Consider the following 27891-nt stretch of genomic DNA (forward strand, 5'->3'; position numbering starts at 1 on the left):
TGGATACAACATATATACTCGCACACAGTGACACACACAGAGTTATACCACAAAAGAGACCAGATTAACAGACACAGTAAGAAGGAGACATTTCTCATGTTTAACATTATAATGAAGAATCATTCTGTTATTAATTTTACAACTGTCAGACCCAACTGTGCCATGACTGGTATACTCTGCGCAAGATCACTTATTCATTGGGCTTACGCAAGGTGAAAGACAGGGCAAGATTTGGCCTTTACTGAATTTTTATACCTACAGAGATTGAGTTGATTTCTACATTGCTGTCACTTTTCTTTCACTCTAGGCATTATTAAATATTACTACAGCCTTGCTAATTTCAACACCCCTGGTGCTCCTAAGGTGAATGGAAATTAACCTTTTCAGCCTGGTGCTGCTAGGATAACACACCCCTAGTCTCCCAGCCATCTTTTGGAGACACATTAGATTGCCTCTAGCAATCTTGCCATATCATGCAAAAAAAAGCTGCAGACCAAGAGAGGAGGACACTTGAGAGACCACATAGTAGCATCCTACAGTCCTATCCCTGTCAGAGGAGGTGAAGCAGACCAGCCAGAATCTTCCTTTTAATATCTCCAGCTCCCTCATCAACACAGCCAGAGACAGCACATTCTTTCTTCCCTCACCTCAGCCAGAACTTTTCCCTGCTATTTCCTACCCATCCCTCACAGGCCTCATAAAGTTTAGCCGCACATGTAGGGCAAGCTATTAGATTTTTCTTCCTGGGATGGTAAATGGTGGGGAGGATTTCACAAGAGCACAATTCTGGAATAAGGGTTTTGGAATGACCAGTGCAGTTTGAATAGTTATAAAAAAATTGTCCTCTCTTTAAAAGTCTGCTCGCACGCTCACTCTATTTATAAAGCACAGTATTCTGTGAATCCCATTACCATTCTGAATAGCATTAAATCTGATGTTGAGAAAACAGTCAGGGACGAACAGGTTGGCTTTCAAGATGGTTGGTCATATTCCGACCGGATTTTCACCCTGAGAAAGCACATTGAGAAAGGCTTAGAATCCCAGCAGAAGATGCTTTTTAACTTCATTGATTTTATGGAACCATTTGAGAGTATGACACAGACCAGTTGGCAAAGTGGTCTCTGTTGTTTGCAAACATCTCTCACCTCAGACCTGACAAACTCACTATACCAAACCCATGTCTTACAGGATATTTATCCATAAAGAGTAGCAGGTAAGGTACCTACAGAAAGCTCATGACTTGTCAAGGTTCATAACCACTGTGAGATATATGAACAGATCATATTTAAGGAATGATGTATTTTATTGAAAGCATTCTTTATGGACTTGGAGTCCCCAAGAGATATTGTGTCTTGGTGATGGCCCAGTTAGGCAAGGGAGTGTTGTCACCCCACCCTGTTTGGCTGGTGATGCAATGTATGGCGCAATAGTTTAGCCTTGTGCAATACTAAGACTTTGAATGGGAAACCATCAGAGATGACAAACATTTTAACAACATAAAGGTTAAAAAAAGAAACTTTACAAGACAGTCTGTCTGACTAGAAACAAAAGGCTGTTTTTGGTGTAACACATTGGAGGGGGAAGCACTCTGTATCCATTTACTGAGCAAACACCCTGTGGAGCACAGGGGGCTTTCACGCATGTTTGGATCCTGGTTCTTCAAAACCAGCCAGCTCTGCAACAGGCTGAACTTTGTGGGGAGGGAGAACCTACTCTTTTAGCTAGGAAAGGTAACTATTGATAAGTCTAGACCCAGGTTCATGTTTATTATTTTGTTTTGTATTTGTTTGCACCACACTCTAATTTCTACTTAATTCCTTATTCTTTTTTAAACAACCCTCCTTTTGTTTTGCTGTGAATGTTCACAAGTACACAGGAGAGCGGTTTAAAGTAAAACTGGGGTACACTACTGTTGGTGGAGAGGATCTGGAATTTCTGTGAGTAGCCAGTGTCAGGGGCTGTATATCACAGGGGAACAATTCAAGGGGGCTCAGGGATTGGGGTGCCCCTGTTGTTAGCCTGCAAGGAAAAGTTAGGGCTGGCAGAGCTCAGAGGAGAGAGTTTGAGTGGCTGAAGGGCTGGTGCTGCCAAGGACCTGACACCCAGCTACCACAAGCACAACTCCTTCTCGCTGGAGGCCGGGGTAACGTGGTGACTGACAATCGTAGGTGCTCTGAGACTCATCACAGGTGTCACAGATAAGCCCTTTGGAAGATCCTGAGATGCTAAGGAATCCCAGCAAAGACTGGTACTATGATCACAGCTTTGTATGACGAGTCTGTGTGCTGCATTAGGACAAAGAGCAGAGACACAGAATGGATTAAGACTATTACTGGGGTAAGGCCTACTATCCCCACTTCTTTCTGCACCGTCATAGACTTTGTGATGTGAAGAGCAATGGCTGCTGCCAAGGACAGACAGCAAGGGGGAAAATGGGTTGTCTCATGTGCCACTAGGCAGAGGAGACTCTGAGTCTACATACATAAATTACCTACAGGAAACCAGAAAAAAAATACAACCCGGTAAAAACTGCAGTAGAGTTATCCAAAATCAGCACTTAATTTGGATAACTGCCAACCTTTTTGAGCTCCAGACTGGGTTTGCCTTAAACCAACTGCAATCTGAGTATCAATCCCTGTATATTCTCAGTGTCACTTTGTTATTCTTTTAATTGTCACTGGACACTTGGGAAATCACTGGGATTCATTTGATGTCATTACATCAAAATGTTAATTTGTACGATTCCCCAGCTGGCTCCCCAGCAAACAATTTTGCTAACCAAACATCCTCACTAAACAGGCAGTGAATAGGACATCAGGCAGCTATGTTGTTTTCCACTGAACTGGAGCGGGGGGGGGGGGGGGGGGGAAGCGAAAGGAAAAGAAAATTCACTGGTGACCTCCTCATTCTTGAAACAAAACTTCTGCTTTCTAGTCTAAAACTCTAACTGGAAGTTCATAAGGCCACCTGTTTCCCATGCTTTAGCAGGTTTAGCAGGTGATAATAATATCTAGCTCTTATATAGAACTTTCCATCTGTAGAACTCAAAGTGTTTTACAAAGGAGGTCTCATTATCCCCATTGTAAAAGCAAGGAAAATGAGGCACAAAGCCGTGAAGTGACTTCACTAAGGTCACTCAGCAAGCCAGTTGCAGAGGTTATAACAGAACACAGCTCTCTATAGAGTGTCGGTGCAGTGTTCTAGACTCTTGGTCACATTGCCACTCCGTGACAGTTAAATGCTAACTCAGCTGCAGCTAAAAGGGCTATTGAAAGCCATCAGATTTTGTTTTTTAAACTCAAAACGTGGGATTTACCTCTCACACAAAATAGCAAAATGAACTTTTTCAGTCAATTATTCAGGCATAACATATTTTATTATATCCTACCATAAATGTCTATGCAGAAGATATTGAACCACAAGACAACTACAAGAAAACAAATGTACTTTTGTATACTTGATTAAATGACTTTGTATCCTATTACTCATATACAAAGTTTACTCTTAAGTTACACTTTGTATTAACTGTAGTTTAAAACTCTGATCCACAGCAAAACAACAACTGCTATTCCTTGTAAGAACCCGGATCTGCATGCTGAGGGCTCATCCTTGATGATTGTGGATAAGCAGGTATATTCCACATTGAATACATGATTGGGGCATTCATTACATTTGCTTTTGCCCACCACCTCCAGCAAAACCCCAGCATCCAGCTACTCCTATCCTTTACACAACAATTGTCTGCAGCAGTCAGGATTCTCCAGGGCTGAATAGGAGAAGTGGAAAGCAAGGATAAGGTATGCATAATGCATCATTATAACAAACTGTGCTGCCAAAGGGTACAAAATAAATATGGTGTCATGTACTCAATTGAAAATAAAAGGAGTACTTGTGGCACCTTAGAGACTAACCAGTTTATTTGAGCATAAGCTTTCGTGAGCTACAGCTTATGCTCAAATAAATTGGTTAGTCTCTAAGGTGCCACAAGTACTCCTTTTCTTTTTGCGAAGACTAACACGGCTGTTACTCTGAAACCTGTCAATTGAAAATAAATCTTTAGCAGTGCAGCCATTCCCTTATCTATTAAGGGATCAATCAATCTATATTATCACTGACAAAAAAACTTGGGTAGTGCAGAGTTGAGATTGCCCACAGGTATATATTGTGTCCTTCCAGAACGTTGAGTTAGCAAAACCCAGACTTGTGAAAAACAGGAAATGAAGATTTAAGTGACATGTCTATGCAACCAGAACTCTGCCCCTCTGGAGCTGGCAACAGCTACTGGGAGTTATCTGCATGCACTCCAGCTGTGGTCATTGTGTTAGGTGTAGTTTCACTGAATGGTAGAGGGATTAGTTAGAGCAGCTTAGCAGAGCTGTGACTGTGACATGAGGTAAACGGCGGAGAGGGGCTATACGCCTCTGAAAAGCTGAGTCTCTCTCCTTGATCCCTGTATGTGTGATCAAAGGAAGGACATGCTTGTGTACCTTGAGAGATCCACTATGTCTCATTTCACAGCTGAGTTGGGTCAGCTGTGTCAATAGCAGGGCAGAGGGGTCTTCTTGCCATTGGGATTGTCACTGGGGCAGTTAGGTGGAATAGGAGTGTGGCCCATGAGTTTAAGGATGGGTAAAGTAAAATTATAGTGTTTGATAACATTGTGTGCATATGAGTGAAGGGATTGAAGGGACTGTACAATTTAGCAGTTGTGGTGTTATTTCTGTAGAGTAGGCTAAAGACATGTCTGCACCACAAATTTAAGTCAACCTCATTTACGTTGGCATACAGCTGCCACAGTAATTACATCACTTGTGCGTGTCTACACTTTCACCAGGAGCGCTTGCACTGACTGAACTGTCAGAGTGGGGCATTGTGGGGGACGGCTTCTGAAAGCCAGCAACAGTCAATGTACGCAATGCACTGTGTTGACCAAACTACATTAACATTGACTCTACGCCTCCCATGAAGGTGGAGTTATTAAGTCAGTGTAGAGGGTGAGTTATGTCAGTGGGAGCAAAATTTTTGTGTACACACTTACATAGTTAGGTCGATGTAAACTGCCTTGTGTTGACCTAACTCTGTAGTGTAGACCAGAGCTGAGAGTTTGAGTGCAGGGGCAGAGTCTGAATGCTTACTGGGGCATTGCTCAAAGAGGACAGAGTTAAGGTTGTTCAGGCACGTACCTTAATTCTGTACTTCCTGCTTCTCAGATGTTTGAGTGTTGCTGAACTCCTTTCCAGGGAAGGGCACAAGACACCACCAGGCAATCTGAACTCTGTGGTAACCAAGCTTTTTGTCAGCAAATTTCCATGTTTTTAAACAGAAAGAGAAATGTTGGTAGGAGTTAGTACTCATTTAGGTAGTTGTAGTTATCAGGTAGATTTGCAGCTGAGATGCTACTACGGCTAGGTAATGATAATAATACTCTTAAGGATCCAGGAACTAGAACCCAGGTCGGCAGAGTCTAAAACAGCTGTTGGTCCCACAGTGCCACCAGGAGGCAACGCAATAATACACCCAGGGAGCACTGTTGAGAGTAGGTGTCACAGGAAGTACCACCCAAGAGACCCAGGGTGATGGTACCCTGCAGCCCTTTGATTGGCCAAATGCCCTATTTAACCCCGGGGTTGCCCTAGGAAGTTGTGTGGGCAGCCATACAGACTTTGGCTTACTGCAATGCCAGGCTTTGCGTGATATCTGTGCTCTGACTCCAACCTCATTCCTGCTTCTAGCCTTGTACCACCTCTGGCCTCACTGTGACCCTGACTCTTGCGATTCCTCCAGTGCCTGCTTGGAGACTACCCCCTAGTGTGCAGACCTCAGCGCAGCTGTGACCACTAGGCCAGACTGCCTAGCCTCCACTCCCGTACAGTACTTAGCTTTTGCATAGCACTTTTAATTGGTAAATCTTAAAAGCACTCTACTAAGGAAGGAAGCACCATCATCTCAATTGAATAGATGGGGAAACTGAGGCACAGACAGATGAAGTGAGTTGGCCCAGATAATCCAGCAGGCTAGTAGCAGAGCTGGGAGCAGAGCTCAGGTTTTATTATTCCTAATCAACTGTCCGCTCCACTAGGCTACACAGTTACTATCTGAGTCCTCACTGCCTACACCCATACACTTTGTTACAGTGGAATGAGGATAATGGTCATGCTTTGAAAGGTTTGAAGTGTGTAGCTGCTAAATGGATCGGTGAGAGAAATCTCAGACATGGTCTATATACCCAAAATGTGACTGTTTTATCATAGGGCGGTTACTGTAACTTTAACCACATGAGAGAAGATTGGTATGTATCTCTCCTTCTCCATGCCACAACCCCCATCTCTCACAACATATCCACAGGGAGTCTGTAACATATCCACAGGGAGTTCCTCAAGATTTGCTCAAAAAGACAATGTTAACAGAAGTCAGCCAGTACCTCTGCGATCCCTGCCCACTTCACTCTGTCTGTTGGCTACTGCATTGTGAAATGCTCCTGTCATAAAAAGGATTTTGTCCAGGTTATTACCCTACAAGCGTCACCACTTTTGTAAGTCATTCCTGCATTGGAGGTCTTATATGGTTCAGATGCTTTCCAAGATATTTTAGTTGCCAATCCATGGCAGGGCTGTGGAAAAGGAGGGGAAAATGAACCAGACATGGGGGAGACTCTTGCCACTGTGAAAATTCATCAATCCATTGTTAGTCCGATCATATTCCAGTAAATCACACTCTGAGTTCCCTTTCAACCCCACACAGTAACATGGAGTGAAATGCAGCAATTTGATTTGCATTCCAACAATTGCTACTATTGCAAAACAAGAGGCACACACAAGGATGGCACTCCTGCACCAGTCAGATGAGGGCATAGAGACAATATGTTTGCATCTGTTTCATGATTGTTTACTGGAAATACATTGTCTTTCACTTCAATAGGAAATGTATCTGCCCTTCTTCTTACCTTGCACACTGCCTCCTCAGCTCCATTTGGGAAAAGAAACAGCAGAAAAGGGGCCACCATTCATGCAGCAAACCTTTGCTTTGCAGCAGCCACAGTCTATGTGTCCTAGAGTTGCTGCAGGACCATCAAATTTGAAAGGAGACTGTTAGGAACAGAAAATTACATTTTATTTGATGGCAATAGGCTATGGAATCCTTCACCTCTGGGTCACCAATTCAGTGGTGGGCCAGATGGGCAGTGATCAAAAGCTGTCACCATCTGATAGCTGTTAGGTGGGCAACAAGGAATGAGTTTACAACCTCAGTTCAGTTCTCAGAGTGTACATGTCCACATCGCAAAAACCAGCCTAAGAAACTGGTAGTGACTTTGTTGGCAGCTTCAGGCTGAGGACTGAATGGGACAAGGGACTCAACTCCCCCTCTCCATCTTAGAGTTGGTTTTTTCCAAGTCAAAGCTGAGGTGTATTCACAGAGCAATGGGTGCTGGGGAAGGCTGCACTGCAGCTTCCTGTGCTGTGATGGGCACTTCAGCTTCTTGGGCTGTCACTGTGGTATTTTCAACATCATAAAACACACTTTACAGTAAAAAAAAATAGTTTAAACAAAGCAGGGAAAGATAGGGCTTCACAAACTTTTCAGCTAACTGAGTTCATCTTAAGGACTACCTCCTTCTTAGGGTACATCTACATTTTCAGCTAGCGGTGTAATTTCCAGCTCAAGGAGACATCCCTGCGCTAGCTCTCATCGAGCTAGCATCCTAAAACTAGCATGTAACCGTGGTGGCTTGAGCGGCTGAAGGGGCTAGCTGCCTTGAGTATAATCCCATGCAAGACAGCAGGCACATACTCATGGCAGCTAGTTTCTCCAGCCACTGTGGCTACTGTCTATTTTTAGCATGCTAGCTCGATCGCAGGTAGTGAAGGCATGTCTCTTCGAGCTGGGAATCACTCCCCCAGCTCTAAGTGTAGACGTGCCTTTAGTGTTGCCCTTGCGGGATAAAGTCTTTGTGTCGTGATGCTGCATCGATTACAAAATATATTCAGAATGGTTAGGTTTTAAGCATGCTAACTGGCAGAATGTGGGACAGATCCAGAAAAATCAGCACAGGTGATAACTCTATTATGGACTGCACACCGCCTTGTAATGTTCTAACATTAAAATGCTCCATGGGGAAATTTACCACATTAGCAGAGGTTCTGCACAAGGCCTACAGACTATTAACTACTAGGGCTGTCAAGCGATTAAAAAAATTAATCACGATTAATTTCGCGATTAAAAAATTAAGCACGATTAAAAAAATTAATTGTGATTAATTGCACTGTTAATAATAGAATACCATTTATTTCAATATTTTTGGATGTTTTCTACATTTTCAAATATATTGATATCAATTACAACACAGAATACAAAGTGTATAGTGTTCACTTTATATTTATTTTTTATTACAAAAAAAGAAAAAACAAAAGAAATTTTATTTTTCAGTTTACCTAGCAAAAGTACTGTAGTGCAATCTTTGTCATGAAAGTTGAACTTACAAATGTAGAATCATGTACAAAAAATAACTGCACTCAAAAATAAAACAATGTAAAACTAGAGCCTACAAGTCCACTCACTACTACTTCTTGTTCAGCCAACTGCTCAGACAAACAAGTCTGTTTACATTTACAGGAGCTAATGCTGCCAGCTTCTTGTTTACAATGTCACCTGTAAGTGAGAACAGGTGTTCACATGGCACTGTTGTTGCTGGTGTCGCAAGATATTTACATGCCAGATGCGCTAAAGATTCATGTTTCTTCATGCTTCAACCGCCATTCCAGAGGACATGCGTCCATGCTGATGACGGGTCCTGCTCAACAATGATCCAAAGCAGAGCGGACCAACACATGTTCATTTTCATTATCTGAGTCAGATGCCACCAGAAGAAGGTTGATTTTTTTTTTTTGTTGGTGGTGGTTCAGGTTCTGAAGTTTCTGCATCAGAGTGTTGCTCTTTTAAGACTTCTGAAACCATGCTCTACACCTCATCCCTCTCAGATTTTAGAAGGCACTTCAGATTCTTAAACCTTCAGTTGAGTACTGTAGCTATCTTTAGAAATCTCACATTGGTACCTTCTTTGCGTTTTGTCAAATCTGCAGTGAAAGTGTTCTTGACACAAACAACATGTGCTGGGTCATCATCTGAGACAGCTATAACCTAAAATATATGGCAGACTGTGAGTAAAACAGAGCAGGAGACATACTATTCTCCCCCAAGGAGTTCATTCACAAATTTAATTAACAAATGATTTTTTAATGAGTGTCATCAGCATGGAAGCATGTCCTCTGGACTGGTGGCCGAAGTATGAAGGGGCATACAAACGCTTAGCATATCTGGCATGTAAATACCTTGCAATGCTGGCTACAAAAGTGCCATGCGAATGCCTGTTCTCATTTTCAGGTGACATTGTAAATAAGATGCGGGCAGCATTATCTCCCATAAATGTAAACAAACTGGTTTGTCTTAGCGATTGGCTGAACAAGAAGTAGGACTGTGTGGACTTGTAGGCGCTAAAGTTTTACATTGTTTTGTTTTTGAGTGCAGTTATGTTAAAAAATCTACATTTGTAAGTTGCACTTTCAGCATAAAGAGATTGCACTACAGTACAGTACTGATATGAGGTGAATTGAAAAATACTATTTCTTTTGTTTGCCATTTTTACTATGCAAGTATTTGTAATCAAAATAATAATATAAAGTGAGCACTGTACACTTTGTATTCTGTGTTGCAACTGAAATCAATGTATTTGAAAATGTAGAAAAATGTCCAAAAATATTTAATCCATTTCAATTGGTATTCTATTGTTTAGCAGTGTGATTAAAACTGCGATTGTGATTAATTTTTTAAATCATGATTAATTTTTTGAGTTAATTTTGTGAGTTAACTGCAATTAATCAAAAGCCCTATTAATTCCTATTTATTATTTATACTGGCATGACACCTAGGAGCCTCAATCATGGACTAGGACTGCATTGTGCTAGGTGCTGTACAAATACAGAAGAAAAAGACAAAAGCTTACCAGCCAAGTATAAGACTAGAGACAGAGACAAAAGGTGCATATGGAAAGATGCAGGAGGGAGAGGGGGACAAAATGAAACAATGAAACAATATTAGTAAGCATGATAAGCAGCAATCTCAGCAGACCAGCAGCCTAAGCATTGTCAAGTTTGTAGTCATCATGGCAAGGGAGAAGTTTAAGGAGGGATATGAAGGACAATGAGGTGGCTTTGTGGATGTTTTGGGGGAGTATACATCACGTAATTGCCATTTAAGCCCATAGCTCTTGTGTGGAATGTCAGCACAGAGGTGAATTTAACTATGTTTGATTGGTCAGAGTCATGCATCTACTGTACAGTTCCTTGGGAGCTATCAGAATGGCTCTAAGGAACAAATAGTTTTCACTGAAGTGGAATGATCATTTTACAATGGAACAGTTTGCCATCAGAAAATACTGATTCAACAGCGTCCAAAAAACTTTTTATTTTATTTTATACTTTTATTATATAAATTACAATAGGAAACTATTAATTACCAGACCATTTACCAATTATAAAATAATTTACACATGACCAGAGTAGCAATTACCAATGAGCACACCAAGTACCAATTACCAAACCAATGAAAATAGCAATTACCAACTAGAATAACACTTACCAATTAGAATGCCAATTTCAAAACCAAGTACCGTACCAATTTATAAAAGAAAAGAAAAAAGAAACTAGAAATAAAAAATTGATATACATTTTATTATATAATATCATGTATACTATAAAAGTCAAAATGCTTTGACTATATTATCTCATGTTGACTTTTATATTATATTATAAATTTATTATATAACATAACATAAAACTTGAGTTGATAAGGTTGAAATGCTTCATTTAAAATTTATCAAAATGAAATTATTTTGACCTCATCAAAACAAAAGATTTCAGTTAGGTTGACAAAAATGTGTTTAATTTTTTAAACGAAATTTGGAATCATGTTCTGCAGGAAGTTTCAAAATTTCAAAAGTTTTTCATTGTGATTTGGAACAATATTTTTTTCAAAATTTCAGAATTTTCTGCAGAACAGGAATTCAGTTCCAACCAGCTCTAGTTTTTACTACTGCACTCACCTGAACTAACCAGTTTCAATTTCTGGTGCAACTCACAGTGAAGCACTGGTTGTAAATCATTATCATTCTCCCAGATTTACCACAAAGCAATTAAGAAGTAAGGCAGAAGCAAAGACTTCCCATTCTTTCTGCCATTATCACAGTAACCACTGCCAAATATAAATCTTGAAATAAAAACTTCAGATATTGTGGGTATGTTCTCTTCTCCGTTTGTGTGTAAAAGAATCCATAAACATCTCAGCATTTCTCTCTGCTGCTATGAGTTGCTCTCGCTCCCCTTGCTATTATCTATTATCCTATAACACTGGAAACATCAACATCAACATCTGTAACAACTGGTTACATGGAGACATCAACATCTTGAACTGACCCCTATTCTCTTTATCAGGTAATATGGCAGTCCTCTTAGATCCTCCCCTCTTCAGTGGTGTCAGAGTTACTTTCATGGATAACATGCCTCCTGTGTGATTGTAAAGTGAGCCCAAAAGGCCAGTTTAAGTGGAGCTGATTATTGTTCACTTTGCCTTTGCTGAGTTGGTGTCACAATCCCAAGAAGGTGTTAGCTCACTGGCGTTGTATGAAAACACATACCTGTCATTAAAATATCTTTTCATTTGAAGTCTACCAATATACAAAGTTACAATTTCCTTCTTCTCTGTTACAAAACAGAATTTGACTTTATTTAAAATGTATCTTTCGTGATATATCTCCCACTCTTTCATTGTTCCCGCCTCCCTCCCCCCCCCCCCCAACCATTTTAAGAGAGAACACTAGGGACTCTCTAACCTTCAAACAAAAGCAACAAATCCTTTGCATATTTTCTAATTGTCTATGCTTAATACCTCCCACTCTTGTTGGAGGTTCCAATAATATGCAAACGGAAGGTTTATGACAAGGCAAAGACTAGCTGAGCTGTGCAACATGAAGTGCAGTCCTTAGTTTTGTAGTAGAGGAACACCTTATGAATACCATAAGCACAGATCATGAAAAGAAGTAAAACTGTACAGGTTGGGAATAGCTGTCACAACCTATTTGTTTACTATTATCTATATAAAGATACCAGCTAATACAAGACAGAATTCTCATACTCAGTGCTACTGTAGCTAAAATGGATCAGAGTTCTTAAGTGCTATTATACATTATTTCTCTGATGTCTTTGTGAATTCCCAGCCACTGTCTTCTATACTAAATGTGTTGTGTACAGATTACCCTTTTGTTACATCCTGGGTTTGAGAGGAAACTCAAAACAACTTGTCCATTTTACATGTCAGGTATGAATGTTTAGAATAAATTTCTTGCAGGTGTCAGATCTCAGAAATTCAAAGGGTGACTGAGAGCAAAGAGATGTTTTGTTTTTAATTACACCACGGGATACTAAGCACAGCAGGCAAGGAGGTTCTAAATCTTTGAATGAACAAAGCTCTACATCACACTGGTTTATACCCTGATGCATCTACCCTCCCTAACTGTAGATTTACATACTAGCAAATTCAGAAGTACTACATGGAAACAAAGACAGAAAGAAATATTTATCATTTCATGGTAAATGATATTTACCATAGTAACAACTGAAATCACACAACCAAAAAAATCATATGGTGGGGGGAGGTGGACAATAATAAACACTGGAAGCAAATACTTTTCCTTCACTCATCACTACAGACATGAGAGCCTTTTAAATAGCAGAGGAAAAAACCTACAAATGTGAATACTCCCAGCACAATGACAGTCTACTTAATTCCAACACCAGCCTTCTCTGAAAATCATCAACCAGTTCATAAATAGAAGAGGAATCAAATGATTTACGTTATTAATTTTATGGGCCCTGCTGCTGCCGCAACATAGCAACACCAACATGCAATTTCTGAGTGTCTCCTGCAAGGTACTGAGCACCAGAGCGCTTGTGCAATCTGGAGGCTAGATGCCTGAATTGAAATTTTATCTGTATGCCTGCTATAAATCACATGAGCCATCCTTAAATAGTGGCAGCGGGAAACCTGCTGCTGCTTTATAACTGCTGTCAGCTGAATTTAGGAGACCAAATGTTAAAAAGCACACACCAATCTAAATTAACAGTGAGAACAAAACAAAATCAACACATCCAAAACACAGAATAAAAGAAACACACAAAACACAAATAACCCAAATCAACCAACCCAGCAGGGAACTAAGTAAACAACCATCTCTGCATCATCCACTCTAACCCATCAAACACCAGCTCTGAGAGACCAGACATGGGAATAGGCAGTCTCACTACCAGCCCTGAGTACAACAGCAAGAGCCTACCAGGCAGGCTCCAGATCATGATGAGTTATGGCTAAAATTTATCCTAAGAGCAAGTTTAAATGAGACCTTTAAAGTGTCACCTGGTTTAGTTTCCTACCTTACATGGTGACCAGATTGATTTCATAATTCATTAACTCATCCCTGATAGATGAGTGTCTGGCCAGCGACATACCAGTTCACACGTAAAACGACTGAACAGTTCTTTAAATATACAACAGGACTGTGATCTACTCCATCCACCCTGTGCTTAAAAAAATATTTTCCTGGCTATTAGTGGAGAACACATGAAAGCCCCTTTCTAATTATTACTACGTGGTAAGGAAAACTCAGTTCAGGGCCAGCATCAACCCCATAGCAAGGCTGGTGATTTTTCCTTTTTTGCATTTCATTGGTTTGCAAACACAATGCCTCAGGCAGTAGGTAGGGAAGGGTCTTGCCCGGGGCTCCAGAAGGTATCAGTGTCTTAGCCGGTTTTGGACTGCTGTACTTTTGCAGGGGCGAAGAAAATATTAGTCAGGCAGCTCAGGACATAAGGTTTGACTGCAGAAGACCTGAACATAGTGTTGTGAACACTGAAGCGCTACAAGCTCTGAACTAAGGGCCTGATCCAATGCCCACTGAAGTCAATGTGAGTTCTTCCAGTAACTTAAACGGGCTTTGGATTGGGCTCAAAGTGCTAGAGACAAAACAAAAATCTGTCCAAGTATTATTCTACTTGAAAATGGGCCAAATTCATCCATGGAATAACTCTACTGAGGATAACACATGAATTACAGCAGGGATTATTCTGATCTGATCTAATCAATATATAAACTACCAAAAGTTGTCCTTTGGTACCCACTGGCCTATTATGCCATAAAATGATTTGTTCAGCTATCTTTTGTTACATTTTTTAGAGAAGAAAACTATTGGCAGAAAATAACAGACCCTACAGAACTCAATTACCATCATTAGCAAAGCAAATCCCAGGAACCATCATTATCAATAATGACTTTTCACTGGCCTCCCAATCTCCTCCGCTAAATAACAAACAAACAAACAAACAAAAATCTATTTAGTGCTCACTGAAGCGATAGTTTGCAAGCACTTGCCAGAGCCAGGGATAATGCAGGTAGGCCCTGGGCAAGCTTCGTCCTATCCAAAAGCTATTCTAGTGTTTTAATTCCTGATAAGTATCCCCTGTTATTTAAGACCTTAGACTTTCCTAAGCAGAAGCTGACAGTGGCACAAAACTGGTTCTCTGACATGAAAAAGTGCATACACTCCCCTGTGAATGAGGCTGGGACCATTAAGCTCATTGGTCACTAGTGGCCTGGGGAAAAGAGAACCCCAGGCTCAACCTTCAGAAGTGTTTGGGACAATTTTGCAAACATGCAATACTGTATTTTTAAAACTATGGAAGCGACCAAGAGCTCAGATTTATTACCAAATAATCAGTCAGACATCACTGAAACCACTTCAGTATTCTGAAAGGAGATGGAAAGTGATAATTAAGGGCTGAATTCCAAGCACCTTAAAAACTGCATTTTTTTTCTCAAGCAACAACTGTCTTTGAAGTCAGTGGTCTCCTGCCTAAAAAAACACTACTCAAGGACCTCTGGATCTGTCCCCCGAAGTGTAATCAAATAAACCAGATACTTTGACAGTGCTGCAAAATGACAGCCTGCTTTCTTACAGGGACAAATATGCTGCGGTTGTCCAGGTACAGATGAGGGCAGAATCTGCCGCAACGTTTTTTTAAAAAAAATAAAACAAAACAAAACAAAAAAGGTTAAAAAAGGTGGTGAGGAGGGATTTTTTTTTTCTGTAACTAGAGACAGGGTTTAGCACATCAGTGATTTCCACACTTACCTGGAATCCACTGTACACTAAATCTCTTTTAATAACTGTGGACTTTGAGAGCATATGAGAAAGCTGGCCAGAATGGCAGGTTTCAGAAACAGCATTCTTCCATGCGCCACTTCTCTTCAAAAGAAATATTTACATAATATTACCATTTGCTTGAGCAGAAAGGTCATAGTAGAAAAACAGGGGGGTCAATCGTGTTCCCATGAAAGTTGATAAGAATGTTGCTACTGAGCAGGTGCAGGATTGGGCTCCTTGAATTCTAAAATAACCTTCCTTCACAGTCTCATACGCGCACAGAGTGGAATACTGATTACTGTTAACGTAAAAGAGTTTAGGAACACGGAAAAACCATCTGGCTCAATATGCTTGCCTCTTTTTTGGTTGATCTTACTAACACCTTTCTGATTTTATTACCAACTACCTAAATCTCCTCCACCCGTAACAATTATTATTATAATAATTATTTACCATTTGTATTACAACAGCACCCACAGGCTCCACGTAAGATTACAGTGCCATTATGCTAGATGCTATATTAGTAAAAGAGTCTCTGCCCAGAACAGATTGCAATTTAATTTAAAAGAGGATATGACAAGTGGGTGTACCTCACAAACAAATGGACAGGATGAGAAAAAGGAGCGGAGTGATAGTGATAGGAAATGTCGTTACAAAGACTAGCTATATGCACAAGTAGATGTTTCTAAGTCAATTATCCCTTCAATTTACTTAAAGTCTTTGCTTCCGTCACCTGAATAGTGATTAATTCCAGGAATTTGTTATTTTTGTGTGAAATAAATCTGCTCAAGTCCCTTACTTATTCTTAGTTTCTAATTTTCAAGTCATGTCTTTTGGTTTGTGAACTTTCTGTCCTATTAATATTTTTTCTAGCGATCCGTTTCTTAATTTAGAAAACCTCCATTGTCACCTCAAATACTGTAAACAATTCCTCAGTAAATGAAACATCACTATGAGAAAAAGCTATTAATCCACAGAATAACAAAGGCTTAGATGAATTTACCGTTTATAAGTAAATGATGCTGGAGCAATGACAAGCGGCATGTGAAAAGCCTCAAGAGCAATCCAAATGGATTAATACTTTTTGTTTTGCCTTTTTAATGTTTAAGTGAATTTAATGTACTACTGTGAGTCCAGCAAACTGAAATACTCTTGTTTATGGTAAGTGATACAGCACAGGCAGCCTTAATCTCAAGCTAGAGGGACCAACCCTTCAGAATAAGTACAATAGTTCACCTCTATTAACCACCCACCCCTTGCCCTGTCCCCAGAGATAGCCAACAAGGGGGGCAAATGGTGATGGTGGTTTTTATAGGTGGGCATCCCAGCATCACAGGAACCAACACACTTCACAGAAGTGACTGAGCAGCCATCAGAAGGTGCCATTCAGTGTGCTAGATTCAAAACAATGACACAGTGATACACAGGAGAAAGACCCTGCGTCCCATCAGCCATCTCTTAAGCCATCCCGAGCCCTCCCAGATGGTTTAGAGCTGAAATAATCTATTTTGGTATCAAAAATAAAATAAATTGAAAAGCATGACACAGACATGATATAACAAAAATAAAACTATAACCTGCTAAGAAGCAAAGGGGGAAATGTGCTGATGTTTTAACGTCATGTATGCAAAAAAGGAGCAGAATAAAAAAAGATTCAAAATGTAAAAGTGAAGACACAAATTCGAAAGAGAACTGGGGACAAGAAGAGAGAAGGAGACCAGTAACGTGGAGTGAATGGATGAAGGTCCAGCTTGATGGCACAAGGTAGGATAGCTCAGGGGAAGAGGGCTGATAGCAAAGCATTCCAAAACACCTATTACTACTCCTTTAGGAAGACTCAGCCCACCTCAGCATCTGCTGTTGACCACAGCATGAATGTAGGAGGATCTGGGGCTCTACCCATGTCCCCAGAATGGATGACTACTTCTCCTTGAGGCTGCAGAACACAAGTGGGCACATTAGCTGAGTCCCTCACCTAGCACCAAAGAGAGTGCCAGGAGAATATCTTGCCTTGACCTCAGGGTGAGGGAAGAGGCTCCCTGTGCAATCCATCCTACACACTCTGTGCAATACCAGGCAAGTTGTGAGCCTCGTTAGCTAATGATCGAACCTTGCTTTGGAAATGTAAAGTGCTGTAAAAGTGCCAAGTGTGATCATTACAGAGGGACTTGCTCACTGGAGGGAACTGAGGGAAAGAACTTTGATACAAAACCGCTGTAGCTCCTGTGACTCTCTGCCATCACTCGGGCTATTGTCTAAGAAACTGATGTATAAATCACAGCCTCTGTCACAACAATGATTGTCCATTCATCTGTTATCTGTTCCTATCTAGAAGTAAATTAAAGGCAACTGCACACTACAATCAATAGGCAGTAAGTTGTTAACGGTAATAGAGAATCTCATCTAGATGACAAATAACTTTGGCAGGATTGAACTGTACAATATTAGCAGCGCCACACAGAAGCCTCATTCCTCTCCACTTAAACACAGTTAAATTAAAACTGAACACAAAGTGGCATATAAGTCCCGTCAGTGTCATTCACGGTCAGATGCAATTTAAATAATTACACGTACTATATGGTTCTGAGAAATATTACCTGAAGTAATTACATTTAAAAAAACCCTGGCCCAATGCTGTATACCTTCATGCGACTATTCTTTATTCACGTGCCATGTGTGGTTATATTGTGAGCAAGGACAACGCACGTTGAGTAAGAAGTCAGCAGGACTGGGCCCCATGACTTCAAAGTCATGCCATCAACTGACAAAAGTTATGACAAGTAATAATTTAATGCCCTCATTCACCTCCAATTACTTTCCACTGACTTCGGTGGGGTCTTCACCACAGTACCAAAGAATACTCTGCACTTAACTCTCACCCCATTGGCACTATCTGTGCAAGTCAGACTCACTTTAACATTCCCTTGCTTTTCCCCATTTTTGTCACATCCTTATTCTTCATTTAAAACATTTCAATATATGTAGTGCTCACAATCGCTGCTGCTGTTAGTCTCTAAGGTGCCACAAGTACTCCTTTTCTTTTTGCGGATACAGACTAACACGGCTGCTACTCTGAAACCTGTCCTTTTACACATTGTATCAAACACTAAGTGTGTGACCAGAGTTAGATTTGAACTGGCCACTGAGATGTAAAAATGCAGCATAGCCCATTATTAGTCCCTCAGCCTTCCAGGCACCATAGATTTATATCCCTAATTGTACTGATAGCATCAGGTACGGACATTTTTTGCCATGACTAACAATGCATTGAGGTGCCCATGGCTTCAATGTTATTTTTACCTACTTCAGGCAGAGTGGTTTACTTCCTACTTTGGGCTAGATTTAAGGGATCTAGTGACAGGACCATGGGGAACTACTCTCAGTGAATTCCTTCTTGTAAAATATATTAAAACTGCCTTCAGATTTCTTTTGTTTGTTTGAAGAGGATACAGAGTACTCTCGCATGCAATCTTAGTAATTGCTCCTGTAACTACATTAAAGACACAGACTTTAAATCTGAAGAAAGTATTATTATAAGAGCAAATTCACTTAGTTTAATTTCTTCCAGTGCTGTGATCAGTCTACGGTTCTACTCACAAAGAAGACTAGTGCTCAGAGATTTTTTTAAAATCTGACATTCAATGGGGTCTATACTAAAAATGTACTGACCTGAGTACCAGCCTGTTAGTGCAGATACATAACTAATTTAAAGGTAAGTAATAAAAGAAGTGTGGATGGTTATATCATCTTACCGTGTCCTGATTTTTAGAACAGCAATGCAGGCATAATCTCTGAGTCACAAGGAGCACTGCTATAATATTAATCAGGATAAAACAAAAACAAACCCACAAAACTGTTACTCCATGTAGGCAGCCAAATCAAATTATGTACTGAGATTATGAGTTATGATCTAGAGTAAGCACTCAATGCCAACCATCACCTTTTAATGAGCAAACCCCTTCCATGTACTTTATGCTCGATTATCTGAATCCACTTCATAACTCAGACTGAACAGCGGTAGCCCTCTCTCCTAAGAACTTGGTCTGGGCTTTTTAGAGGGAATCAGCACTTCACAAATGCAGGGAGAAAAATGTCCACTAACTTTTATAAGTAACTTTTTGCTTAAATAGCCAGGGCAGCTAGTATATTATATGCACCTGCATGCTGTCCATTCCCCTAGCAGTGCCTTTTGGGACAGTCTGCTCGCAGCTGTCACGGTAACCTATATTCACGGGTGTCTAGTACTGGTTTCCGATGCACAAAGTGGTTTTGCTGGATTGACTTTTCCGGGAAGATACTGACAGGGCAGGGGGTCTTCGTCTGTACGTGCCGGTGGGTACTTACCGCATTTCCCCAAAGGTCCCGGCATAGCCCTCCATCCAAGGGGTGAGTTCGCTCTTGATGCAACCGGAGGCAGCAGAGTAGGACATCCTGCCCACCATCCCTCCTGGGTACCACACGTCGGATGGGAAGTCGCTTACTTCTTGCCCAGGTGGCCCCTGGCTTCGCCCGCAGCCAAAAGGGCCAGCAGCCGCCTCTGCACATGGGCCGTAGAGCTGCCCCTCCTCTGCGAAAAACGAGTGCCAGGCTGGGGCCGAGGCAGGGCAATGGGGCGGCAGGCTGGCCATGTCCCCCCCGTACCTGCACTGGGCAGCCCAGGCGTTGCCGGGCCCGTAGTCCAGGGGCTTCTCCAGCTTGATGCGGGCATGGGGGGCGAGCGCCAGCTGGAAGTTGTAGTAATCGCGACCCTGGAAAGCAGCGGGCTCCTCCAGGCCAGGGGAGCCCTTGTACAGGGACAGGCTGTGGGGCACGTCTATGGCCAGCACGTTCTCGCCTGGCCCGGGGCCGCTGCCCGCGGCCGAGTGCCCTTTGAAGGAGGCCGGGCTCGTGCCCGGCTCTTCCAGGAGCGCAGCCCCCGCCGGGTTCTTGCAGTCCCCGAGCTGGGAGCCCGCTGCGACCCGGGAGTGCCCGCCGGGCAGGGCGAACATGCAGTCCTCCCGGGGCAGGAGCTCGCCGGGCGTCTCCAGCGCCTCTACCCCCAAACCCATGGAGGCGGACACGGCTTTGCACAGCTCCTTGGCGCTGTCCCCCAGAAAGTCCTCCTTGGCCGCAGCCACCTCGCCGCGGCTGCCCCTGGCCTGGGCCTCCGGCTGCAGGAGCTGCAGGGCGCCCGCTTCGCCCAGGATGTCCTTGAGGTCCCCGGAACAGCTCTGGAAAGCGGAGCCCACCAGGGACAGAGCCGCGGAGGGGGTGACAGCGGGGCCCCCGTCCTCAGGCTGCAGCCTCTTGACCGCCGGGGCGCACTGGCCCTGGGGATGCTCCTCCAGAGCCAGGTACGCGGGGGAGTCCGGTTGCTGCTGCCGGGGGCTTTGTTGCTGCAGGCGGGCACCGGGTTGGCACTGGGCGGAGGAGGAAGGCTGGGGGCTGGCGCCCGGCTCCTCTCCCGGCGGGCCGGCGCCCGGGCTCTGGAACACCTCGCGGACGCTCTGGAACAGGCTCTGAAACGCTCCCCGGAACGTCTTGCCCGCCGGCCGCGCATACACGCTGCCAAGCCCGATTTGCACCTCCATCCCTGGAGGGAGCCCGCGGGGCAGTCGGCCGGGAGGGCTGGGGTCGAGTGCAAGAGGCGGGCGGAGAACGAGCCTTGTGCGGTCCTGTCCCCTCTCGTGCCGCTCACTGGCTCGGGTCTAGCACCGGCTTTGGCCAGCGAATCCCATCCTCTCCTGCTCACTGCAGGCACCACACGCGAGTTGGGGGTGGGGAGGGAAACCCTGGCACTAGCAGGTGCCGCCGGGATAGGACCCTCCCGACTGCTGGAGCTGGTGGCTGTTCTTTACTCTTTTGATCTGTGACCTGGAGAGAGGCAGGAGAGTGGGGGGAGGGGGAGACCGGCCCACGTCGCAAAGCAGGTCCCGGGGCTTTGCAATAATTAATCCGGTAACTTTTAGGAGGGAGGAGCGCGGCGCCTTTTTACAAAACGCTGCTGTGGCCGCAGTTGACGTCTCTCCTCGCAGCCAAGGGGAGGGAAGCGGCCGAGCAGCCGGGTGACCCGACGTTAAAGACAATAGCGACCAAACACACACACACACACACACACACACACAAAGGCCACAGCCTCAGCTCCAGTCCCGAACGGCCCTTGACCCCCTTCCACCAAAGTCTGCGGGCGCCGCTTAGCGCTTAGCGGGATCACAGCCTACAAACCGTTTCACGGCTGCAAAAATATTTACACGGCGTCCCAGCGACGCTGCACCAGGATCGGCGGCGGGGAGGGATGCAGCTGGGGGCCGCGGGGGGGAGGGGTGCGGGACGACAGCAAATTCGGAGAGGTTGTTACCACCCCAGAGCCCAAATCGTCCGGGCTTCAAAGGGCTGCCGCAGAGCTAGGTCTCGGGTGAAACAGCAACAAGTGCTGGGGGAAAGGGAAAGCGCGTCCCCCGAGCAATCCCTCGCAGCAGACTCTGCGCGCAGCAGATGGCTCCCGGGGCTCTTTGCTGCAACTCGGGCTGGTTTCTCTTCGCCCAGTAGCTGAGCTGCTGCTCCGCCCCGCCGGCGCGCGCGGCCCCCAACCGAGCCTTTTCCCGGGGCTGTGGGGGGAGCTGTGTGTGCCCCGCGGAGCCCGAGCGATCAGCGGCGAGTGCTGCGCGCCGGACTGGAGCTGGGACTTTCGCTCACTCGAATCCGTCCTGTTGCTCTCTGTCTGGCTCCTCAGCCAGCAGAGCCGGCGGGTGGGGAGCGGAACTGGCAGAGAGCTCCGGGCTGAAGAGAAGCAGGAGGGGCGTCAGTCAGAAGAGGCTCGTAATAAAATCCACCAAGGTATTTCACACTGATCACTCAGCGGTACTTTACCATGCTGGTGCCTAAGTACGCCACGTACATATATGTACTGAGGCTCGCTTTTACCGGGAGGACTCTTGCATTGTGCATATACACACACACACAAAAGTACACGTGCCTGCATAAATTGTTCAGTCATACACAACCATTCATACACAGGGCGCGCTCATTGCATACGCATACACCAAAGCACACACATGTCATGTGCAAATACACACAGTCATGCACTCACACAGCATAAATGCATGGCGCATACTAAACCACATGCGCAATACCTATGAACAATCATTAATGTAATGTATATAATAGGGCTGTGCAATTTAGAACAAATGGAGCGCGTATGCTGGGTAGAAAGGTGCATACAATTACAGTACATTTGTGCGTGTGCACACGTATATAGATACCTATACAGATGGCCCTACATTTACATCGCCTCAGAGATTTGCGTCTACATTATATTGGTTCGTCCTGTAATCATGCACAATTACATGTAAAACATAAATGCAGCTTCCTGGCGTGTAGACAAATGCATTCTCCTGTCAGCAGTGTATCAGGAAATGTTTAAGAAGGAGAAGAGGCCTTATTTCCAGGGCATGGGGAAGAACAACAAGCATGTAAATGGGGTGCAAGCGCCAGTCTGCAGCAAAGCCTCATCGTGATACATTTCGCGTACCCACAGTGGATTAGCTCCTTTTCTGTCATCTGCGTGACCCACCCCTTAAGGTAATAATTAGCTGAGCTAGATGGAAAGTGGCATGGGGGGGGGGGCGAGGGGAGGGCATGTTCATGAAAATCCTCATTTTCGTTTTTCACTGAAGATTTGTTTTAATTGAAATTTTCCCACCAGCCGTAATAATTAAGTTGCCCTTCTACCCAGTGAATCTACACACGTTTCGATTTACGGCTAAGAAAATTAAGTATCATACAGATTTCGTGTAGCAAAGGAGTTTGCTTCTGTCCCTTCTTCACAGTCTTGGCATCATCTGAAAATTGAAGAGACACTTCGGTCCAGACAATAAGCATGTCTTTTATAATCCACTAGTCTGTACATGACCCCCCCACCCTACGCACACACAACACAATAACCACCATTTGTGTGGGTCGCACGAAAAACGAATGTTTGAGCCTCTGGTTTCAGGTCAGGAGTAAGCACCATGCCGTTTCCTTGTAAGCACCATGCCCAACGTCGTGCCTATCGCTGATGACACGGTAATTGAAAGGTGTTCAGTGAAGCTACGCAAAAAGGGTCGTGTTAATTTCAACTCCTTCAGAGACAAAGGGAGCGGAGTAACAAATAACAATACATGCCAAATGGGGGGGTGGGGGGGAGAGAGAGAGAGAGAGAGAGAATCGGTCAGGGAAGAATCACGTTCAGACTTTTAAAAGCATATTTACAAGCAAGAGAGGATAACCATAAAATAGATCCACATAAAAGTTGGCGATGTCCTTTATGCGCCCTCAGTGTCTCTACAACATACGTGCAGGGACATGCTGGCAGCCGCTTCCCGTGGCCGGAGCGCGGCACTGCGGCCACCGGGAGCTGCGGGCCGCCGTGCCTGCGGCCGGTCAATGTCAATAAACTGTCCAGCGGCCGGTGTAGCGTCCTCAGGTCGCTGTGTGCTACAATAGCAGTTTCTTACAATCTAACGTATCAGTAACTGCTACCAGTAGCACATTCCTACACGGAGCAGTTTACTACACGACCCCGGCCAGCGGATTACTCTGACAGGCCACATGCGGGCCGCAGGCTGCCCACCACTGGCTTAAATGCATGCTTTTACTGCCCTGCTTTTGTACACTTGGATCAGAAAGTCGGCAGTTGTCCACGTGTCAGATTTCCCTCTCAAAGGCCAGGTTCTGGTATCCATGTACGGAGTAGCTCCTTACTCCCCGGGTTGCAGTGAAGTCCCTGGGGTTACCTGGGGAGGAAGGCGTTGTGTAGCGTGCGGAAGGGAATTAGAATCTTTCCCCCAGCGTTTCCCTAGCCTGCATTCTGTTCAGACACCAGGGATGATACAACACATTGGTTTAAGGGACGCATCAAACATAAATACTTGGGGAAGGGCGAGGAGGGAAATAATGTTGTGCCTTCTGTTACTTTCATCGGGTGATGCAATAGGGCTCGGACGTGTGATTGCTCCTTGTTTTTATTGATTTTCTTTTCATTATATCATTGCGCTCCCCCCTCTCCCCCCCCCCCCGGACCTCCAGTCTTTTCTACACTGATCACATCTGGACAACTCCCATTTTGGATCCGCCCCTCTCTGTAGCGTGGGTTGTTGCTGCTGTCCTTTAAATATAAATGTCTTCTCATCTATCTCACCATTTCTCCGGTGGATTTTGAAACTCGGCCATTCTGCCCTCCAGCTCCTGTTCGTCTATGCCCAAAGTGCTGAGGGATACGCAGCTTGAAAACTTCACTAGCTCCAAAGAGCAGCCACCAGCTGAGCAGGGGGGAGACTGGCGAGGAAGGCAGGAATACTGAAGGGGAAAAAAGGGAAAAGTTTGTAAAAAGTTAAAAAGCACTGTTAGGTTAAAAAAGAAAAATAAATGTAATTCCCTTTCCCATTAATATACTAGATGATCAACAACAATGTCGTTTATGGTGAAGTCTCATGATAAATGGTATTTTTGAAGCTACAGTTGCTAGAATCACTTGAATATATGAGAAGCTCAGCTTTTATTACAAAACACGTTTCTAGCCTTCATAGTTGCAAAGAAAAGCTTGAAAAATGTCTCCCCAGTGAATCCTAAATACTGAAAAGTAGAAGGCAAATTGCAAGAATCCGAAACTATTATTAACAATTTTAAAACCATCCTCTTGAGTTTCGGGGGCTTGACTCTTGATTTTTTTACATTTGTGGCGGGCAGTAATGTGTTTACAACAAAATGAGAAGTTTTAACTATTTTAGAGCAAACAAAACATGACAGTATTCATAGTAACAATATTTTTAACTCTTAACACCTATTATATACAAATCTAATTCGTTGCTCTCTACTTCCCAAGGGTATTGCTTTTGTTGTGTTTTGTTTTTAATGGCATTTTAATTGGGCAGAGCTATGCAAGATTACTTCCCTCTATCAATTATCAAGTTTCAGATTAACAGCCAACTCTTTAAATTCTTGCAATTTAACAAAAGTCAATACTAGAATAGAAATGAAATATTTAACTAAAATTGCTGCAGGGTCTGGAGATGTGGCTGCCTTTGAGACAGATGTATTATTGATGCTGGGATATCTAAGACCTGAACCTTTGTTTCTTGTTAATTACTTTGTCAGGGAAATCTCTTCTATTTTATTCCACTCTAGCTATCAAATAAACCCATCCTTCCTATTCTCCTATGGCTGGATCCTGAATCAGTAATGTCAATAGGGGCATTTGCCATTGTCTTCAATAGGGACAAGAACAGACCCTTTGGGTTGAAAGCTTTATAGCTCTTATCCCCTTCTTCCACCACTTTGAACCCTTGTAAAGTAAGTAATACAGTATTTTGGTATTTGTTACCGTTGCTATAAGTGGCTACTTTTAATTGGTTTGTAACTAGTGGTGGTTCCTTCCAACCTCTAGAGGGAGCTCTAGAGAGCAAGTGTGTTCAACAGCTAGGAGGAACTGCCAATAGCAAGGGAAAGAGAGAGATACCTTTCCCCATGTATCAGCCAGTATGAATTGTTGCCCTGGATTTCAGGGGTATATGTACCCCAGAATGTGATCAAACTAATTACAACCATATTATATGCATTCAGCCACCATGAATTAATAAAATAGAACACCACATAGTATAGGATTAATTTGAAAGCCAGCTTTTAGAGGCAAGGTCAAAACTAGCTGGCAGTTTCTGATAATTAAAATAAAAAAAGTCAACAACTAAAACTAAAAAAGTTAAGAAACCAAAAACCTTAAATTTAAGAGCCTTTAATATACAAGTATTTTTATTATTAAAATGGTTTAAAATGTTTGTTAATAGTTTATTAAAAATTTAAAAAGTAATAATTTAATAGGAGTCTCTCTAACAAACCTATGTGTTTTGTAAAAGTTAGTTATAAAAAACTAGCTAAAATAGTGTACTTTAAAGCAGTCCTCTGAAGCCATCTTGTGAGACATTTTTCCTGATCCCTTTTCTCCCTGTGGGGGTAAGCTACTGGCCACTGCGTACCTGCTGTTAATTACTCAATATCGTTCCAAATTCTAGGTAAACATTTGGAATGTTCTAAACCTATTTCTTATGTCTTTGTGTGCTTAAATCTAATCAACTTCAGTTTTATACAAAGCATGCTTGCTTGCATTAATCTTTCATCAGATGGAATTGCTGTGTTCCCATTGATTTATTCCCGACAGTGCCTAAGGAGAAACAATTAAGTTACCCCTGCTGTGGATTCTAAAAACCTTGGGTAATAGACCCAATAATTTCTAACGGCTATTTATTATTTTGAGTGATAGTGAGAAGAATGTAACAATTGCTCATTTACAACAAGATCAAAGATGCACTGGCTTTTCATAACAACCTGCAGATTGGGAAAGAGAGAGAAGCACAGAGATCTTCTTGTGTTCACTTGTAATAAAATTGTTAGGTGCACAGATAGAGTGGCGATGGTTGCAGTAAACGTACATCGCTAGATGAGTAGAACTCAGCTTGCTTTTGCAGATGCAGTTTTACAAGCTCAGGGTGGTTTCTTTGTTCCCTGAATACTGCCATATGTAACTTGGAGAGATTCACTTTAGGACTACACATAGTTTAAACCAGTGATCAGGGAAACCACAATAGCACCCACTTCTAAAGAAACTTGGTGGATTACAGAGCCTGGTCTGGCCCACAGCATTTAGATTTTACACAATAATTTACCAGGTTAAATAGGTCTGGGTGTTGCCTCCTAACAAACAGTTTGCATCCTCATTTATACTGATTGCAAATTACAGTGCTTTATTGTCTACACTAAAATTATTTGGGACACCCTTTCTTGTCCTATGAAATAAGATTAATTACACCCCAGGTTAACTTTTTAAATATGATTTGTCCCTGGTAGACTGTGATTTAGTAGAGGAATCTTAGCACCTAAATACTACAGGGCCAGAGTCTGATACCCTTACTCACACTGAGTAGTACCTCACTCCACAAGCAATCCCATTTCTTCCAAGGGAACCTCTTGTGATTGAGGTACTACTCAGTGAGAGCAGGGGTATTAGAATCTGTCCCTCAGTGATGTGTGCTATGTAAATACCATAGGGAGATAGATATAAAAAAATCCAAAACTATTTTGTCTGGGCTAAAGGATGATAGACAATACATTCAGGTTGGTTATTGGCTCTTGAATGCAAATGCCATAGAAAATTATCAGACTTCTTGCATTTGACAGTCTTACCACAGACAATAAATATTACTGCATACAATTGCAATGTCATTCCAACATCTCATTGAAATCCAACTGTTCTGGACAACAGATTTTGCCTATCTATTTCATATTAAAGTGCTACACTCGCCCATAAAATAACTGATGCAAAAACCTCTGCAAAATGTGTGTGTATATTATAAGCTTTGTCACTGCAGTTAGCCCTTAAAATCTGCCTGCCTTTTCACGTTTTAGATTTAATTTTTGGGATTCCAGTAACTGATGATTGCTGTAAATACATAAAAAAGAACAAAATCAAAGTTTCCATATTCCCCTCACTTAGAACCTGAAACAGCAAATCATGTATACATGTGCTTAACTTCAAGCAGGTGAATTGAAGTCAATTGCTTATATGCTTTACTGGACTGGGGCCCTAGGATATGATGCAGAGCCCACTGAAATCAGTGGAAAGACTCCCATTGATC

General features: G+C 43.0%; 1 protein-coding gene across 1 annotated transcript in view; it reads right to left on the reverse strand.

Annotated features, from left to right (window-relative positions):
• The window catches only part of AR (androgen receptor), a 110864-nt gene extending 90050 nt beyond the window's left edge, over window positions 1-20814 (reverse strand). The window contains exon 1 of the mRNA XM_074963138.1: window positions 19589-20814. Coding sequence (XP_074819239.1) covers window positions 19589-20814 — 1226 coding nt within the window. The remainder of the gene's footprint in view (window positions 1-19588) is intronic.
• Between the last annotated feature and the right edge of the window lie 7077 nt (window positions 20815-27891).

The sequence above is a fragment of the Natator depressus genome, chromosome 9 (genome assembly GCF_965152275.1).
Source record: "Natator depressus isolate rNatDep1 chromosome 9, rNatDep2.hap1, whole genome shotgun sequence".
Classification (NCBI taxonomy): Eukaryota; Metazoa; Chordata; order Testudines; family Cheloniidae; genus Natator; species Natator depressus.